Raw genomic sequence first — 19,978 nt, 5'->3', positions numbered from 1 at the left:
TTTTGCATTAACACAGTACAGTTATTATACTCATTTGAAATTCGGATAAAAGTTTACAGAATAAAAGAATCAAAAAGTTTGAAGAAAACAGATGCAACTCAGTGCACAGTGGTAAGTACCAACACCTACCTGTTTTTCAAACTGACTTCTGCTAAAATGGGAAAACAGCTGGTTAGAATGTTAGCGTACAAAATAAAGCTGCATTATGGAGCTGTCAGGCAAACATAGCATTGCAGAGACAAAAAGAAGTAAGATCATATTTCTACCAAGACTTACAAGCTTTCTAAAAAACTCATGGTTATAGTTGAAATATCAGCTACAGTAGTGAAGGAACACAATTTGGGGGTTTTTTTTAGCATGAGACTGAAGAAAAGAACACATAACTACATTATAATTTTGATTGGTCATTCTTTTTTTAATAAAAGCCAGTCAATTCACAAATGAGTGTCATTTAGAACAGTTGATTTGGCAAGTACAAAGAATCAACTATACACTAAATTTTAAAAGTAGAAGAGGGATAATTTGTACAACAATATGATGTTTTCCAGTCTGAACAATAAACCCTTCCAAAATGCGGGCATTTTATGCTATCTCATATACACATGCTTTAAAGTTAAAATAAAAATCTTATGGCTGATGTAACAGAGAAGCGTTCTGAATGTTGCAGAAGCAGTAACTCTGAATTTTCCTGTCTGTAAAATATCAATCATAATATTAAAATCATTGTGTTAGGTGTGGAAAGAGGAATGGAGTCATACACACAAACAAGAAGGATATTAAAAAAGGAAAGAAAAGTGGCCTAGACAAGAGTCTGGTTACTTGTTTCCTTATACTGGCTTTATTGAAAGTCACTTTGCATTCAAGGCATACACAAAAATTCTTTCTAATGATGTTTAACTTTTTCAAGTTGGTGTTTGTGATGCAGTGGTTTTCAGTAAAATGTATTTTCCAGCTGTTGGTTTAAACTCCAAGAAAGAAGAAAACATAAGTAATGGTTAAAATTGGAAAACTAACAAGATATAAATCTGTTATGTGTTTAAAATACTACTTTAAAGGAAAACAGACTCATTGCAGAAAAAAAAAAAAATCATAAACCTTCCTCTTCTGTATCACAACTACAAACACCCCAACTATGCATTTCTGTCTTCAGAACAGACAAAGGAACTTGAACAGGATCTGGTGATCAGCATACAATATTTACATACAGTATTCTTCTCATTGGGGAAAAAAAAAGGAAAAAATATTTGAGGGGGGGTGGGGGGCGGAATCTACTTCAACATAACAGATTTTTTATTCTTAAATATTCTACACACAAAATCAGCTGATCTCTAGTGATATGAAAATCCTGGTTAACTAAAATTCAATCACATTGCTCCACAGCAATTTATAATAATGTGTTATCTACTTCTTAAAAGTAATTTTTGCTGGCTTTGAAATAGTACTGCTCTCTATAAGCTTTTGCTAGCTTTAAGGCACTGTACTTTAAGTTTCTTATCAACACTATATTCATATTTCAGGTAATTCCCATACTTGTTTCAACTTCTCCTAACCCACCCTTGAAGACTGGGTTTCTTCCTGCTATAGTGCTGCTAGAGGGTGCAAGCAAAGCACAGTGCAAACTCATTACTAGCACAGTGTCAAGCACTTCTCCTTCCTAGATAAAGGACCAGTGCAGTAACAAGACAATCCTATTCCCATCTGAGGAGAGTAAACAGAATTTGCTTTTATACAGCTCCTTTCATATTCAAAATATCCCAATATGCTTTACAATAATGGGATAGATACACTGTCATTTCTGTAATCTTAAACACAGAGGACAAGGCTTTGTCTTGTGAGTAGCAAGAAAATGAGGTCGTGAGTCCTTTGAAGTTTCCTCACATCATCTAGACTGAAGGACAGGAGGGAATGGAGAACATAACAGACAAAACAGAAAGGGAGGAGGACAGCTGACCATTGTGAAATGTGTGAGACACATCTCTTTCATCACATTCAAGGAGCACCTATCTAGAAGCAAAAATGAATCAGCAGGAAAGATTTTTTAAATTTTTTTGAGACTGGCAGCAGGTACAATGCTAATCATATTTTTCTTTGAAGGCTTTTCTTGGGTGCGAAGGGAGGAAAGGAGCTAGGAAGCCTGGTGAGATGAATTTCACTTTCATCACAGCAAGTCAGGGATCCTATATGCATACAGAGATACGGTTCAGGTGAATGTAATGTAGTAGGCTGTATTACCCACCCAGTCAACACAAGTACTCATCCTATAAGGAGATGAAAAATCCTGGCAAACGAGAATTTGAAAGGAACTTAGGAAAAAACACTCCTAAGGAAAACAGAAGGGAACAGGAGGGTACGAACACATGAGACAGTTGTCCACCCTGCCTTAGAGCAAAGGTCCATCACCCGCCCAGCACTAGCTGGCAGAAGCTTCTCCAATGAGGATAGACTGGCCCAGGAAGGCACAACAATCTGCTGTCTGTGTTTTATTGCCAAGCTGTGTTCCCAAATGAATTAATAAAAAGTGGTGGCCTAATTAAACTACATCCTCTGCATCTTGCCTTCCTTCAGCACAGCCAACAACAGCTACATGCAACAGAACAGCAGTGGTTAAACTCTCCAAAACACTTCATCCATCACTCTCTGATTAGAGCCTCAAACAGTGAGGGCGAGAGAGTTGCCCAAGAATCCACCTTCATTGCCTAGCTCTTCACAGAGGACTGCAAAATCTTTGGCAGGAACCATCCCCTGAAGGAAAAAGTTGGTACTCCTCCTCCACATCCTGCCCAAATGATGCTAAGGCTACATTCATCTAGCGCCTCACACAGAAGGAGTGTGGATGGTGTTAGACACTCCACTTCTGCAAAGTTTTATGCAACCTGCAGCAAGTCCTTGCCCCTTTCTTGTTGGGAGGCTTCCCCTTCCTCTGCACTGAGCAGTTACGCCTTCAGCTGTGTTCACTGTTTAATTTTCCCCACTGCCTTTCTTCTCCTAACACATGCATACTTTAGCCTTGGCTATGGAGTGCAGACTGAGAAGGAACAATAGGAGCCTTTCAAGTCTTCAGAGTGAGCTTTGAGCAAGGCTCAGCTCAGAGACCCGGTCAATATTTGTTGCAGTTTGAAGCCACTGTTTCATGGCTCCTTCCAAGCAGAACACACTAGTTGGGAACCCCAAGACTTTACTTCATTTTATTCTAGCAAGGTAAAAATAAGGGGATGAACAGATTACAACCAAAAATGCTTTTTCTTGGAAATACTCATGGTCACAGAACAAAAAGAAAAAAGGAAAAGGGAAGGGGGACAGGAAAGGTATAGAGGACACTAACACTGAACAATACCACAACTTATGTTTGAAGAGTAATCAGCCACTTGTAATTAGGGAAGTAATTTCTCCCCTAAAGATGATTAGTAAAGTTTGAAAATCACACTTCAGACAGCTACTATATGCAAAACCATTTAAAGTGACCCAAGCAAACGAAGTAATGCAAAGAAACCCACCTCATCAACTAACTAAAGCTCTATTCTCTTTGCAACACCTAGGTCACAGCATAACCACAGACTATAGTATGACCATAGGTTATAGCAATGCACCTTTTTGCACAGATACAACCTTCTCATGTTTAAAAACCATAAGTAAAAAACACACTTCCGGCTTATTGAGAGAACAAAGACAGAAAAAGGGTTAAGAATTTACATTTTTCATGTTAAGGACCTAAGTCATATGCAAGATGTAATTACTTGCACCCCAAAAGGGATGACTTCACACGTAATGAACATACAATTAAATGTTTTTAAATAAACATTGTTCTAATTAAAATTGCAGGATTTTGTTTTCGTTTTTGCATTGCAATCACGCTTCTGTATAAGCATTCAGCTATTTCCAGAAGCTTGCAGAATTGCAGCAAAACCAACAAAATCAAAAGAAGCATCCTGGCGGAAAACTGAGGCTGTCATTTGTAGAATCTCCACCCCTTCTTCTTCAGCTTCTTCCCTTACTCCCCACAATCATCCACATTATACCAGAAAAAACCCTCCCAAAACCACGTTTCTGACAGTGAAATACAGCTGGATTGACAATCATCATTTACCTGTTCAAACTGAAAGGCAGCTGTATGATTTTTTGTTTAAGAATGGTTGGAGTCCTGTCTGAACACGCTTTCTTATGCTAGACTCCACTGAAAGATTTGAGTCAAAAAGTCTGACAAGCCACTGTTAAGACAGGAAAAATTACAGCCTTAGCTTCAGATGTGTCAGGATCTTTTGAAAAACACATTTTATGTCAGCCCTGGGGTTAAAGGGCATGCAACAGGAGAACAGATGCACCTTTCCACCTCGCATGTTCAATTTTCAAATGCATGGAATTTTGATTGTTTGAGTTGCTTTATTCGAGAATGTTGCATTATTGTCATGGCATTTGTTTGATTTTTAAAATTTGGTAACATCAGATGGGATTCCCAATTCCACTCTTCTCACTTTAAGGGAATGCAGGAAAGCTTATAAGCACCAAAAGATAGGTAGAAAGAACCAGTACAATTAAAGGAAGACACAAACACATCTGCAACAGAGGTAGGACTCCTGAATAACTGAGAAATGCTTGTTTCCAAAACAGAGTTCAAAAGAATAAACTTGAGGTTTCCCAGTTCTAAGAAAGTAAGTACAGGCTCCTTCACACCAAATCATTTTGTAATAAATTCCTTTTACCTTTCTTTTATATTGCCTTATCCTAACCCTATGTGCAGGGTGAGAATTTTAATCAATATACAGATAAATGAGCTTTAATATATACAAAATAAATATGTAACCATCCCCGAAACAGTAGCTAAGATGGAACCAAAGTTTTGAAGAGGAAAAAACATTCCGTAAACAACAACTGAAAAAAAAGTAGAACTGGCTTTGCAGAAGTAGTAAATGAAAACACACAGTGAACCTTTTCAGAAAGATTTAATCATGTTCTATTTTTTTTAAATACCTTAACATTACTTATAATGCTTTTGAAATTTGGAGAGGAATAAAAGAGAATGAGGGACAGTGAAGTACTCTTGACTGAACAGCTGATACTTACGTCATTCTCTTCTATTACTGCAACCTAAAAAATAAAATAACATCCCCAATGATTCAGTAAACTCAATGGGAATTTCATGCAAATATAGCACAGCATCTGGTCAGAATGTTAACACACTATTTCTTAAATATTGCAGAATACTACTTACAGTTTATTCCCGATCACTTATTATGGAATACTGCAGAAAAAGGTAATTAATAATCCCATATTATCATAAATCATGATATTCTATATTAATCAGATAATTTTTAAGCTGACAAGCCATATTTGTGTAAACACTGTTCTTGCTTCTGATACAATATTTAAATAAGAACATTACTGCAGTGATGTGGACTACAGTAAGTAGAGAGTGCAGGAAAAGTTCTCTCTAAAACCTATGAATTTATCTTAAAAAAAATAATTCTTTCTTTTCCTTCTCAAAGGTGGGAATGTTTCTCAGACCAAAACCATTAACAACACTATCCCTAACAGGAATCACAGCTAACAGTACTAATCTCTAGCACATTTAACTGAAAACCACAGAACTTTTTCACCTGGGTACATCACCATATTTTTGGGACTAAGACATTACCAAGACTTGCTTTGTCTCTGACATTTTCATTACAGTGTGGAAAGCAGAGGACATTTTGCCTTAAGGGTAAGACTGAGTATGAAAGAAAACAGATAATTCAAGAAGATTGGGTTAAACGTACCTGATACTAATTCTAATCTAAAAATCAAGTCTTGTAGGCGTCCACTGTACTAGTTTTCTGAAGAAAATAACCACACAAACACAAAGAAGATGTGATCATTCCTCTGTTGTACATAAGAAAAAAACAGTACAGAAATCCTAATTGGGCGCTGCAACAGTCTGATTTACCCACAGAAGTTAAAAAGGCATAATCGCTTTCATCAGTAATAATATATTAGCTCCAAACTCTACACCTAAAATAAAGTGCTTAGGAAACTCTTCCAAATGCTTTTTTCTGAAGAAGGCCATTATAACAGCACTAAATCAAGACAGCTAGTATGAAAAATGGAAAACGGAGATTTCTTTTTACAGTAAGCTATAAAATGTAGTTCAGTCAGAGACAAGGTCTGAAAAAGTAATATTAAAGTGATGCTGTAAATCACTAAAAAAACTTTTTTTCTTTTTTTAAAGCTAACTATCATGCTTTGGACTAGAAACAGTGAATATGGAGATTCTCTTCATAAAGTGTTCTTCACAAGTAAGTTTTATATAATTCAGATATAGAGAAAAGGTTTGCTTGGAATTTGAATGCAGTGAATAGCCATGATATAATGACAAACAAGTATGATCTACCTCTCTACCTGATTTTCCTTCTTCACCCACACTGTCACTTGTTATGATAATGTGAATCTTAACCTTGATGAGAAATTTCATACCAACTTGATTAAAGATACTGCAAATAACACTCTCTATTTTGGTTTTATTTTAATGAAGAATCTCTTTATACTCTCAAAACTCTCAGCTAATGTATGGAACTTCTGCTAGTGAAGTTCCTATCTACAATACAACTTTGGAGAAACTGATTTATATTTAATGTTTTTAAGTGAGGATTATGCTGTTAAGCATGTTACAGAATGATCACGTTCTCTGCAGGAAGCCTTCCTAGTATTTTTTGTAAAGATAGTTTGTCTGAGGACTGTTTAAGACATAAGTTCTTCAACAAAATTGTGTATGCATTCCTTTACAATATTTGTGAACTCAGCATAAAAAGCTATTAAACATTCACAGGACATTTTTGAAATATATTTTAAAAAATCAACGTCACAGAAAATTTTCGAAGATTTCTTGCAACTCACTACAAATACATACAAGTAACATTAAACTGGGCCCAATATCTTACATCTGGATCTACCAACACAGAGACTACAAAACATGATCAAATTTCAAATGTACGCATGACCGATACAGTTTAAGAATTAGAACTTCATTTTTTTTGTGAGACCCGATTTTAAGAAAAGTTTATTTCATCAGCATCTGTCTTCTCAAATTAAACATGTGCCACATTTCCTGAAAGATGTGTCTTCCTCTCATTACATTGTACCTCATAGCCACTAGACATCAGCACGTCCACTGGAAATCAAGAAAAATGTAACACTTGGTACTCCATTAAATGAAATTGCTTCAAGAATAATTGCTTTCTCATTCTCCCAGCAGCCTCAAAATACAGTGACATGCCACATGACAAGAATCCCTTGTCACCATTTTGGTAAACAGGTAATAAATTACATGGTTTATATATTAAAGAGTTTACATTTGCAAGGAGAAATAGCATTCTCCAGCAAAACAGGGACTTCTGTTTTGTAGAAGACTATTGTTCTATTTTCTAGAAAACAGAGACTTCTTTCCTCAATACAGTGTTTTAATTATTTCAGTGAGGAAACAATCCTATCCTATTTGGGCATTCCCAAGATCCATCTGGTCTTTAAGGAATATCTTATCTAGAAGAGAGCAGTATATTGCATTTAGTGCTTTGAAAAATACATAACCTGTATCCCAGCGGTGTACTACTGTATCTGATTAATTTCACCTTCAGGATCTTAAATTAACAGGGGTTTTTTGGCACATACCAAATTATCCTCCACTGTATAAGGTGTCTAACACCTCAGAGTTTCACTAATGCCTATCTGCTGATCACCTATGATAAGCCAATTCTCACTTTTGAAACTGCTGATGGCAAAGCAGCTCCTCATTCTACCAGGTTTACTTTTATCCCTTTCAGCTCCTCAAAGGTGGAGGTCCCAACTCTGCAAAAACTGTTCAAAAAATCTCAGTCTAGAACTTATTTGGATGCAATCAGACAAATACCCACAGGGATATATAGTCCCATGCTGCTGTGCCCTTTGACTAGATTTGATTCACACAGATTATGTGGCCTCACAAAAATTGGCAAGCCTAACTACTGAAACTCTTATTCATGAACTACACTATAAAATCATCAGTACAGGACCTAAATAAACTCCCATCCAAAGCGGTGGGAGAACCTTTTTACTTCAATAGAGTTGGATCTGAACACTGCCGAAAACAGTGCAATAAAAAAGCATCAAAAGGTGGTGCATTAAAAAAAAAAAAAAATCAACATTATATTCTGTAGTATCTATCGAGGCATACAATTCAGATGAATGGACTTCCATTCCTCATTAGTACCCATCAGTCCCTACTGACTTCCGCAACTTTTAAAAACCAGGATATTTATTTAAACTACTTTCCTTAATCAGCTTTAGGGACCTTTTTTAAAGGTATTTAAGAACCTATGGGTATAAAGAAGCAGAAATAAAATCTTAGACAGCTAGGTACCAAGCAGCCTCAAAAATCCCACCTGGCTCCTGTCTGCAACTCTAGGTACCTAAATATATTCAAAATTCTGGTTCTGAGGATCTATTCTTTCTCAAATCAGTGGGCTAAAAAACCTGCTTAAATAAATTACTCATTTTACAGGCTACAAAACAAAATTAGTAAATATCAGTATGAAGGCACAACTTCACTCTTTCAATGTCTTTAAGGACAGCATTCAAGATGATAAACTCTGCAATTATGCACTTATGCTTACATTTGGAAATACTTATGCAGTGATAAATAGAACCAGCACACATTTCACCAAAGCCGCTACTGCAGTTCTCCAAAATCTTAACCTGATTTTGCTGGAGATGACCTGCACACCATGGGCTGAAAACAGAAAAAAGGTGAACATGCATACTAGCTGCTTTCATTTAGCTTTTTTTTTTTTTAATCCAGTTTACTATGCAGGACACAAGCAAAAGCATACAAAGGATAAGATGATTTGCACCCACTTAATAAATGCAGGCAAATACCAGCTTTGATCTCAGCACTTTTATTGGAAAGCTCAGTTCACCATAAGGTGTGTGAGACAGAAGGAAAGAGAGAAACACAGAAGTGACTGAAATGCGAAGGGAAAAGTGTATATAACTTACACGTAAGTGAAGGGACAAATACAACCCTAGAATTAATATCTTTTGAATGCAGGAATAATAAACTTCCAAGTAAATGTCACTTCACTGTGACTGAGTTTCCCCAATTGGGTATTGTATATATATAATTTTATATATATAATTATTAGGCACACACTTCCCATGTTCTTTCCCCCCAAAAGCAGAGCTGACAATGGTGACAGCAGAGTGTGTAATTAGTTTTTATTGTTCCCCTGACAGCCATAGCTCTGCAAGGACCCCTTGCCTTTTCCTTTGTAAATGTTATGGAAAAATACACTAATGACAGGCATTTAATTATGGGCACAGCGACCATGATGGGAGCTGTGCCAAAAGTGATTGGCAGCTTTGGATACCAGATATTCACAGCAATGGTACTTTTTCTCCCATACCTTGTAACCCAGATTACTGAAGAGGCGAGTTTTTTAAAATATCTTTTCTAAAGCTTTGCTTATTGTCTATGGATATTATTAACTATCACCCTAAAAACAGATGGAAAAAATAAATAGACAAAATGGTAATTTTTTTTGTTCAAATGTAGCATGAGGTTTTTTGAAAGAGGTCTGTCCACTGTCAATGCCATCAACATAAAAGAAATCCCCACCAGCTCTGGCACATAGTTGCCTTTTTTTTAATTATACATAGCTACAAACAAAAAGATACTATGCCCCCTTAACATAACTTTATTCAATATTTACAATAAACTGTCCCACATTCAACTGTAGTTGCTGAGGTGCTTTTTTGCTTGATTAATTAGCAATTGGGAGAACCGCTTTTTGGCAGCTTTTGTATCCCTATTATTTCTTCTGGTTTGGCACAAAACCTCCCTTTTGGGAGCACCAGTATTTGTACTGTACCCCGCTTAGTGATGGATCACTAATTTTTAATAAGCTAAGCCCCGAGAGAACTGCAAAAAGATGTATAAGTGTATTGGTGCAATAACTATAAACAAATAAATTAAAAAAAAGGGGGGGGGTTGTTGGGGAGAGCTGTTGCAGTACATAAAATATGAGGTCTTTTCCAGACTATGCATGGAGAGCCTATCCAGGAGATCACATGTAGTCTGAAGACCGGGGTCTGAATTGGCTTTTAACTACTTGATCCAAATCTCTGCCTTTATCTTTAAAAAGCTTTTAAAAAGCGACTAGCTAATGTGGATGCACATTTTCCTTGAAGAATGCTATATCTGAATGTCCCTTTACTGTTTCTCATCCCTCCCCCACCACAAGATGAATGAAATTACTCTGTGAAGCAGATCTCTATGAAGAATGACCACACAATTCTGGACCAAACGGTTCTAAGTCTATGTAGCAGTCACAAATCCCTGACTAAGCCGAACAAAGCAACATTATTCCTAAGTGGTAAGTTTGGGAATATAAAAGTGAAGCTGTCTGGCTGTAAAGTGGTAACTTGCAAATAGCTGCAGAATCAATGTTGGCTGTCCATCCCCCATCCAGCTGGCTCTCATATCAGTAACTTCAAAAATGCAGTTTGCCATTATGGTGGCTTAAGGCACTTTGTGTGCCAGTGCAATGACCATGCTGTGTGTGCATGTCAGAAGGTCAATACTTTCAAATTCCAGAGTCTCTCTTTATTTCCTTCTTTTCTGGAAACAATAGGAAAGAGAGCAGGATTGATAGCTCCTACTTTGTTAACTTCTGCTCACCAAACGCCCTGCCTGTATGAATATGTAACTATTTTTTTAAAATCTGATTAGACATCAACTAAAGAAAAAAAAAAACCCCAAACCAACAATGCAGCTGGTTTTCCTACTCATTAACAACATTAATTAGCAAGTTTCTTCACAACAACTTTTAACAAATCCAGGGAACCCAACATCATTACAGTTGCTAGCAGTCCTTACTTAACGCTGATGAACTAGCATTGCAGACTGATAACTGTGCTACAAAGATCATCATCATCAAGTCTACCAGTAAGCAAAGTAAAATACTTCCTTTTTTCTGTCTCCTCACAAAAAATACATCTATATTTTATTTATACAGCACTACCAAACCAACCAAATATTAGACATTGAGAGATTTGTTATTTTTTTGTTCAGTTTTGATGAAAAGATTTAGAATGTATTCAGCTCCAGTTTCAAAGGCACAGAGATAAAATACTCAAATTTATTTACAAAATTAAAACAAATGTAAAGTAAAATTAAAATAAAAAAAACCTAGGCACAGTACTAGTATTATAATAAAAATTATATATATTTCTTAGCAATTCCCTGTGTGATAAGACAATGTGATTTGAATGTCTGTAGAGAGAAGGTAGTTCTTCTGAAGTGTAATATGAATACGAAAAATACTACTTTGAAGTCCACAAAAGCAAAAAGGTAGTGCTTCATTGCTTCCCACTAGAGAAAGGCTGCAGTGCTCAACTACTACTGATGAACAACTCACACAATGTGAATATGCCCGCCACTGGCCAACATCCACCCCCAAGCAAAAAAAATGAAATAATTTCAGGGAGGAAAAATTGTATTATTTTAGCAAATAAAGAATGTCAATGCTACACAGCAAACATTAATTATGGCACAAAATAAACTGTCAAAATATGCATCCTTTTAAATGTCACGAGGCCAAATTTTATCTTTCAGAATGGAACAAAAAGATATTTTAGCAGAGGGTGATCAGAGTCAAAGCAAACATATCTCCTACTCCAGTTTTTTGCCTCACCTCAAGATTCACAAGCAAGTCATTCCTTCTCTGCACTCCAGCACCATCTCATTACTGTCATCAAAAACTAAAAACGGTGCTTATCGAATAAGACAGTTCTTCAAGAGTCCAATGAAAGCAAATAAAAAATATAAAGTTACTCAGTGATAAACATGAAGTAAATTTTTTTATTGTTGAACAGTTCCTCATTAGATGAATATGCTGATTTAATGACAGAAAAGAAAATTAACAAAGTAAAAATTAAGTAATACTGTACTTACAGGTTTTGTCAGTCTAAGATCCTTTTTTTCCATGCCATGTATCAGCATGGATAGGTAAATTCTTCCACTAGATTATAATGCAAGTGACAATAAGAATTGCAATTTTCAAGGCTTTTCAGGTAAAAATTGCCGAACCTGAAGAATTTGCTATAAATTGGTATTAGCAATTCAAGCAGATCTTGCTAATTAGCAGGACTCTTGTGCATCTTCTTGTTAGCTGATTTTTCTTTTGACAGCATTTTTACTAGTCATGCATTTGAACAGAAAAATGGCCATAAAACTCGTAGCATACCAATTAACAGAACACGGGCTTCAAACAATTTCTCTATTGCAGCAGTTAAAAACAAACAAACTCATTTTTGTCATAAAACTAGGATCTAACAATGTATTTTCATCAGCCTGTCAACACTAAAATATGAAGGATGTTTCCCCAGATGAAAAAAAAAAAAAAATAGGGGGGGGGGATGTGTATTTTTCCTTTATTGGAAACCTTGGCGTTCTACAGGAGAGAAATACAATCTCAATCCTCACAGAACAGCATCCTTTTTTAATATATTTTCAAATACTTAATTTTAACACTAATTATTTTTACAAATGCATAGGAGGGGGAATTTGTAGTTTTCTAATATAACAATTTATGCTTGGTTTCTTAAAAAGGAGTATTTCAGACATCTATACATGTTTGCACACTATAAAATAATACCCTCCATTTTAAATAAGCTCAACTACAATCTAGCTGGTAGAGACTACAATGAATAGGGAGAATGCAAAAATGCAAGGAAGACTTCTAATGCATGAAGGATTCTATTCTTCCATTTAGTTATGCTGAAGTACATTACAGTAGGGCTTACTCACAATAACTGTAATACTATCAGAAAGCAATTTCAATAACGTGTCTGTTTATTTTAAGCCAAACGTTTCCATTTCATTATGTTGGTGTGCTGCTGACTGACTAAATTTTAAGCAGAAGTGCAACGAAAACTTAGGCAAAACAGGGCCCTTTATTCTCAACAGTGAATTACACTATTCAGAACCACTAGAAGATCAGATTAATCATGAGACTAAAGACATTTTTTAAAAAACAATGCTCAGAACTGGATAGCAGAGCAAAGAGTGATTATTGGAAGAAAATCCCAGTTCCAAAATACTTCTAGCTGCTTTAAAAAAATTGAAAAACAAACAGTGAACGAAAGCAAGAGAGATACATCTCACAGCTGTGGACAAACTACTGTCTACTTATGCTTTCCCCAGGAAAGGCTGCATCTTTGTTAGCATCTTCTCTAAGGTGATCCAAATGACCAGCCTTCTTTACACGCTTTTTTAAAGTCTAATATTTCAACAATGCAGTACTCTGCCCAGCGACAGTCTAGTTTAGGAAGTACCAGTAATAGGGTACTCTAGTAAGCCCGGAGAGTTCTCAAAGCATATCCCTGTAATCTTCTCTGTTTCATTTCACATTTCTGTGCCTGAGTGCTTGCTTACCTACCTGCCCACCTACTGACCCAGGGGCTACTAGCATGCAAAGAAAAAGCACAATGGGAAGATGGCCAAGATCTAAAGAACAGATTCTATGAATAATTTTTTTACTATTATTCTTAATTTTAAAACAAAATATCTGAGCTGGAAGATGGGACCTGGGAATTAGTAAAGCTATTCATTTTCTAAATATTTAAGAGTTCATGAACTAAAAAAATTCCCTTTCAGAGATCTTTTTTCCTCACACAACATTCATTTACTCTATACTACATCACCTTCTAATGACACACTTCAATGCATATATCCATACATATGTATACACATGCATATATATATATAAGTATATACATACATAAGTTGAAATGCATACATATTGGCATACGAATGTATATATATTACATATGCCTCTCCATATGAATGCAAAGACCATGACTGCTGAAGAACTAATTGCATTCATTCATTTTCTCAGCCCAGCATGAAGCTGGTAGATTGCTGGGATCATAGCAACAGGGGAGAGAAAGGAAGGCTCATCTTTATCTGTCCCTCTCCAAAAGGATATAGGGCTAGCAGAAAGAATGCAGTGAAGTGTCCTCACTGTGCATTTGGAAAAGATTTAATAAGAAGCATTTCATGAAGACCATGTACCACTTAACAAGGTGCCTTTCATACGAAGATGGAAGCCAGTGAAACTATTGTTCTTTGTGTAGTTTTTCCACAGAATGTTTCAAACTGTTTCAAAACCCCACTTTTAAAATAAACACCAATATTCTTTTGGATACACGAGGTGTTAGTGAAACTATTAAAAGCACAAAAAGTAGGTATAAAGAACTGAAGGCTCTACTACTGATCTTTTAATTAGAAGAAATCAGTCAGAGATTTCTTCAGCTCTCAGAGCAAGCTGCTGGATACAATGCTCTTGAAATACAACCTATGTTGTTTCAAAATAGTTACATATACTTATATACGTGTGTGTGTGTGTGTATATCCCAAGTACTTAAGCTCTTATGCTTCCCTCGACATATAAAAGTTATATGGAATACCAAAACCAAAGCAAATGCTTTGATTTTGCCCCTCTTCGTCCCCAACTTCTTAGTTGTTCTTAACACACTTAACTGCCATTTTCTTATCCCAACCATTTCTGCATGGTTTCCCTAATCTCTGTACATAGGCAGAACGATTTCGAGATAAAAAACAGACAAGCCAAACTGAACAAAAAAACAGCCACATGATCTCACCATATACAACCAACATGCCATGGTGAAATCTGCAAACACATATAAATGGATGGTTGGATTCTCAGACATCTATCCAGCTGACCAGCGTACTCCCAAGAAGCACCAGGTGTGCATCAGCAGCCACGGTCAGAGCTTCTCAAAATTAAGTCTATGCGTTTGGCTGGTTCAGGGAGGCACTTAAGTACACATCCATTCATCCACACAACTGCAACAGAACTTAAGTGTGTCGGTATGCACTTCAGAGAAGTGAGATGCTTTTCTGAATCAGTGCCTAAATACTCAGCTACAAAAATTCACCTAAGTTTAGACATCCAGGTTGTGAAATTCTGGTCTATGCATAGAATTTTCAGAAGCATCCACTAATTTTTCTGTTCACTGCTCCCAAGTGTCTATCTTAAAAAAAACCCCTCTGGTAATATTGATCAGATTGTGGTATCCAGCTTAATTATGGGAACTCACCAGTTGAAGCTGAAATGATTTTTCAGTATCTAAATTCTCTAATTACCATCTGATTTCTTGATTTTATTATCCACATAAATACACAAACAGAAAATATATCAGCATCCTATGTCTTTATAATAATTCTCTTGTGGATGTAACTTTATACACAGTTTTCTTGTAAAAGATACAGCCAAATCCAATAATACTGCTAATAAAAAATATTTGCTTTCATGAGACTACAAGGTTTAGCCTCTATATATGACCAGAAACTAGACTTGAAATGCAAGTATTTTTAACCACCTTGAAACTAGTAACAATTTATGAAGCTATACAACCTGCCACTGAAACAACTTATAGGGAAATACCTAAATATAAACCACAATCTTGAAGCACAATCTTGCAAGCAGAAAAATGTAGCAATAATTACAACAAGTAGTTCAGCTTGAACTCTGACAAGATTAAAAGCAGTAGCAAGCACTAAGCAAGCAGACCGCTTCAAAATTTGGCCTAAGTACATGACATTTTGGCTGAATTCTAATTACAAGGACACTAGTAATCAGGATTAAATGAATATGCTCCATTACAAAACAAACTCCCCAAACTATTTTAAGTGTTGGATTCAGAATAATATTCTTTGACAATAATGTTTTGCTGTGTCATATAAGAACACATATGCAAACAGCACTGAAATACTAATGCACTTTAAGGTGACAATTAGAATTTATGTACACTTAATTCTAAGCCTACATAAATAACAAAAATATGAGAACACATTTTCAAGCTTACTTGAGGATTAATTTCCAATCCACAAAAAAAGGATTAAAATAACTTATTTTATTATACTTTTAAATTCTAATACTCAAACATATTCTCATCTGGAATTGGACTACAGCATTTATGGTACTTCATGTACGTTGATAATTAAATACATAACAAAAATAAGGCATGGGAATACTTAAAACATTTCTAAGAACAGACTTAGGCTCTGTAAGAATATACAGCTTTGTTACTCATACATGCTAACAGTAATAATCACAGAATATTTTAATTGTTCTAGCAGAACTTTGGCAACTAACCAAGAAACATAATGTGAATTTTGCTAATAGACTAGGATTTCTTATTTACCAAATATTGTTTGCACCAGGCGCACTTATCTGTTGGGCCACTCATCAATTTACTAACGTGTCTTTTAATAAGGATGAGATCTTTATGTATTTCAATAAATTGCTGGAGTTTCATACTAAAAACCTAAACATCATTCCATTTGAGGGAAGTACAATCATTATTAAATTCTCCAAAGTTTTGATGAAACCTTAATCTAGAGTGCCTTTAATCACTATCAAAACGATCAACATTTCATTTTTAAAGTGAATTAATTAGATCTACAGCAGTTTGTGAATTCTGAATAAATACAATAAAGTAAGCTAAAGCACAATGGTGGCATTTGTGTTTAAAGAATGACAGTATATTTGGTCTTCTGATTTCAAATGTTATCATGAAGTAAGCATCCCTACTTACTTCTACATGTATAAAAACCAGATTGTTCATCTCCTGAGTCTGCCTCTGGAAGCAGATAAATCACTGTGAAGTTATTCCTGCAACAATGTTAATTGCTCTAAAAATTTTGATAACCAAAGTGAATTTTGCCTTCAGCTTAGATTCCGAGGAAACGAATTCAAAACAGAAGTGTTTTTCTTCCTTTGGATTCTCTTACATCTGCCATTCAAGTGTTTGCCTGTTTTACTGTAATGATCGTGTGACTTGGAAAGCACATAAAAACCAGCACACTGTATAAAACAAAGGAGAAATACCTCTGCACCCTGCTCTTTCTCATATTTTTAACTCACGGATAAACATGACATGTCCAAATAGATACTTCCATTGTGAGAGCGCAGTGTATATTTTAAAACAAGAAGAAATGCTTGGTTCTAAAAGGGAAGGTTTAGAAATATCTTATAATTAACTCTTCCTCTAGTGTTTTGAAAAATAACAAAACTAAGTTTTCTTTGCAGTCTGCTGATGTTTAATCTTGGACTAAGAAGAGATTTCATTAACAGTAATAAAATATGATTAAACTTACTTGAACCCTTACAAATCCATTCAATGCGTAATACCTACCAACTAGGTAAGCATTGCTTGTACCTTCAACTATCTTTACCTATATGCAGTTATTGTATAAGCTCATCACACACAAGAGAGCAGAAGTGAGGAGTCTTGAATGTAAGGTTATTTTTGACATATTTTAGCTGTTATGCCAGCAACATGTGCAGTCAAACCTACCTATTTCTTTCAACAATCCTCCTTCCACCCAGTGGGATTTGCAAATATTACTTTATTTTTTTTCTAGCACTTACATTTCATTTTGCCTAACAACAGAAAAAACTCTGGGTTTGAGCAACAAGCAATTTTTGGGGATCTATGTTCTTTGATGTGAGATGTAACTTTTCGTCCTATTTACTCTGAGCAATTTTTTTCAAGTCACACATCTAAAAAGAGAAAAATGTAGAGATAGGCATTTAAAATTACAGATGCTCATCATTCCCAAGCATGATTGTTACTTTGGATAAATACTCTTTGTCTCAAGCTTTGTGTGCCAACTATTTATTGCTGAGGTGTTGTTAACAGGATCACAGTATTAAAGTGCTGGACAGACTAGCTAACTCTGGGCACTTGGAAAATTCTGCCTGTTAACTTCTGCACCACCTATTTTGAAGCCACTCTGGAATACCGAGCAGAAGAGTTTTCTGCAGGCAGCACAGATCTATTAAAAAACATGACCTGTGACAAAAATCAATGCGCTAATCTCAAACCAAACAGCAGTATCAGAAGCATAAAAAAGAGATAACCTAAGATAAAATGTCCCTAAATTTACTTAGACTAGCTTGACAGGTTTAAAAAAAAAAAAGTCTGCTCACACGCACTTTTAACAAGGCAAAAAATTTAATACCCAGGTGACTTTTTACATGGATACCATTTGGAGCAGGACTGAAATTTTCTGATGCTAAACGTGAGGGAAAACTCCAGAAAAATTAAATGAAACCTCCCTTCCCAGCAAAAGGCTCGTGGCACTGCACGCAAAGCCTGGTGTCAGAAACCCTCCGGCGCGCCTGGGCGCGCAGGCAGCGGGCAGGCAGTGTCAGCACCGCTCAGCCCCGAAGGGGACACCGGCGATGCGCCGTCCTGTCCTCGGCGGCACCAGCATCCCCCCGGCCCGAGACGGCGTACCTACCTCGCTTCCTCACGCTTACCTCTAGCCTGCCCGGGAGAGCCCCCCGCCGGGCGGGCAGGGCAGGGCTGGGCAGAGCAGGGGGAAAGGCACCCCGCCGCCGCTGCCACCCCTGACAAGCGATTCCGCCCGGGGCTGCCGCGAAGCCGGGGCCGGCCGCCCCGCTCCGTCCCGACGGGGAGGGAGACCACCGCCTCCCTGCCCGGGGCCGGCTCCCCGCTACAGCGGGCGGCTCGGGGCCGCGCCCCGCCTGCCGCAGAAGCCCGCCGGGGCACAAGCGGGGGGCCGCTACCTGCGCCCCCTCATCCCACCCAAACTCCTGGGGCAGGCTCGGCCGCAGGCGCGGGCTGCCCCGCTGCGAGAGGCGCCCACGCCGCGCCGGGGGCGCATCTGCCTGGCGCCCGCGGACCGGAGACGGCCGAGCCCGGGGAAGCGGCTAGCCTGGTGCAGCGCGGGGGGGGGGGAGGGGGGAGAGAAAAATACCACCACCACCACCACCGTCGCTGCCTGTAGCCCTAACCCTCCGAAAAAGAAACTTTTCCACCCCATCTTTCAGCCGGGGTAGTTTCTGCAGGCGCCGGGCAAGAACCGCCAGCGCTGGGGGCGCGGCGCCGCTCCCCCCCCCCCCCCCCCCGCCGCCCGGTGCGCGCCTGCGGCCGCCCCGCGTACCTGGGGTTGGTGCTGTTCCAGTAGACGGCGTAGCGATCGGCAACCGCCTTGGCGCCGGGCTCCTGCCCGCGCACGCACACCCACAGCGCCGCGGCCGCCAGCAGCAGCATCTCCACGTGCGGCATCGCGCCCGGCCGGCGGCGCGGCGAGACGGGATGCGGGGAAAATTAAGAAAGGGGGGAGGAAAAAAAAAGGAGGGGGAGGGGGTGGGGGGGCAGACGGGACCGAGCCGGGGCGCGGGAGGCGGTGTGTGTGGATAAATAAATAAAAAACGAGGCGCAGAGGCGGGTGGGCTCCGCGGCGTGCCGCGCCGCAGCGAGCGGAGGGCGCCTGCCGCCGCAGACGGGCAGCCGGCAGGGAGGCGCGATCCGCGGTCCCTCAGGGAGCCTCACCCCGGCAGGGGGAGGTGGGAGCCGAGGCGGGCGGCGGCGGCAAGCGGCGGGCGGTGCTCATTCACCGGGAGTCCCGTACGGAGCCGACGGTACGACATACACCGGCCCGCCGGCGTGGCGGGCGGGTGAGGGGCGCCGCTCCTCCGCCCCCTAAGAGCGGCTCCGGCGGCGCTGGCGGCGCGGCCCCGCGGCTCGGGGGCGGCCGGGGGACGCGGGGATGGAGGGAGCGAGCGGGAGAGGGGGGAGAAGAGCGGGGAAGAGGGGAAGGAGATCTTCCCCCTGGAAGCCCACGGGCGGTCCTGGAAGTATATGAAAGGCCGCCGGCTGGGAGAGGGGCGAGCACTACGGGCAGACCTTAAAAGTACAAAGTTTGTGTCTTCCCTCCTGACCCTCCGCCGCCCGCAAACGAAAAACAAACAAAAAAGAAAAAAAAAAGGGGGGGGGGGGAGCAAAAGCCCTGAGGAGTTTGTTTGCTGCGCTGATGGAATTGGGGAGCCTGTTCTGCAGCACAGAGAGTGTCTTGAAGGAGACTTTGTGGAGTGGTTTTCTTGTCCTTCCTGTTCCTGGGCGGTGGATGCACCAAGGA

The 19,978-nt window shown here is 38.9% G+C and overlaps 1 protein-coding gene across 2 annotated transcripts in view; it reads right to left on the bottom strand.

Annotated features, from left to right (window-relative positions):
* The window catches only part of EFNA5 (ephrin A5), a 216,678-nt gene extending 197,516 nt beyond the window's left edge, over positions 1–19,162 (bottom strand). For both annotated transcript variants that reach the window (XM_052778278.1, XM_052778279.1), the window contains exon 1: positions 19,001–19,162. In XM_052778278.1, coding sequence (XP_052634238.1) covers positions 19,001–19,125 — 125 coding nt within the window. In that variant the 5' untranslated portion in view covers positions 19,126–19,162. The remainder of the gene's footprint in view (positions 1–19,000) is intronic.
* Positions 19,163–19,978: the final 816 nt, after the last annotated feature.

This window comes from Harpia harpyja, chromosome Z (genome assembly GCF_026419915.1).
Source record: "Harpia harpyja isolate bHarHar1 chromosome Z, bHarHar1 primary haplotype, whole genome shotgun sequence".
NCBI lineage: Eukaryota > Metazoa > Chordata > Aves > Accipitriformes > Accipitridae > Harpia > Harpia harpyja.
Note: the sequence above shows the minus strand (reverse complement) of the source record. Positions and strands in the feature narration are given on the sequence as shown.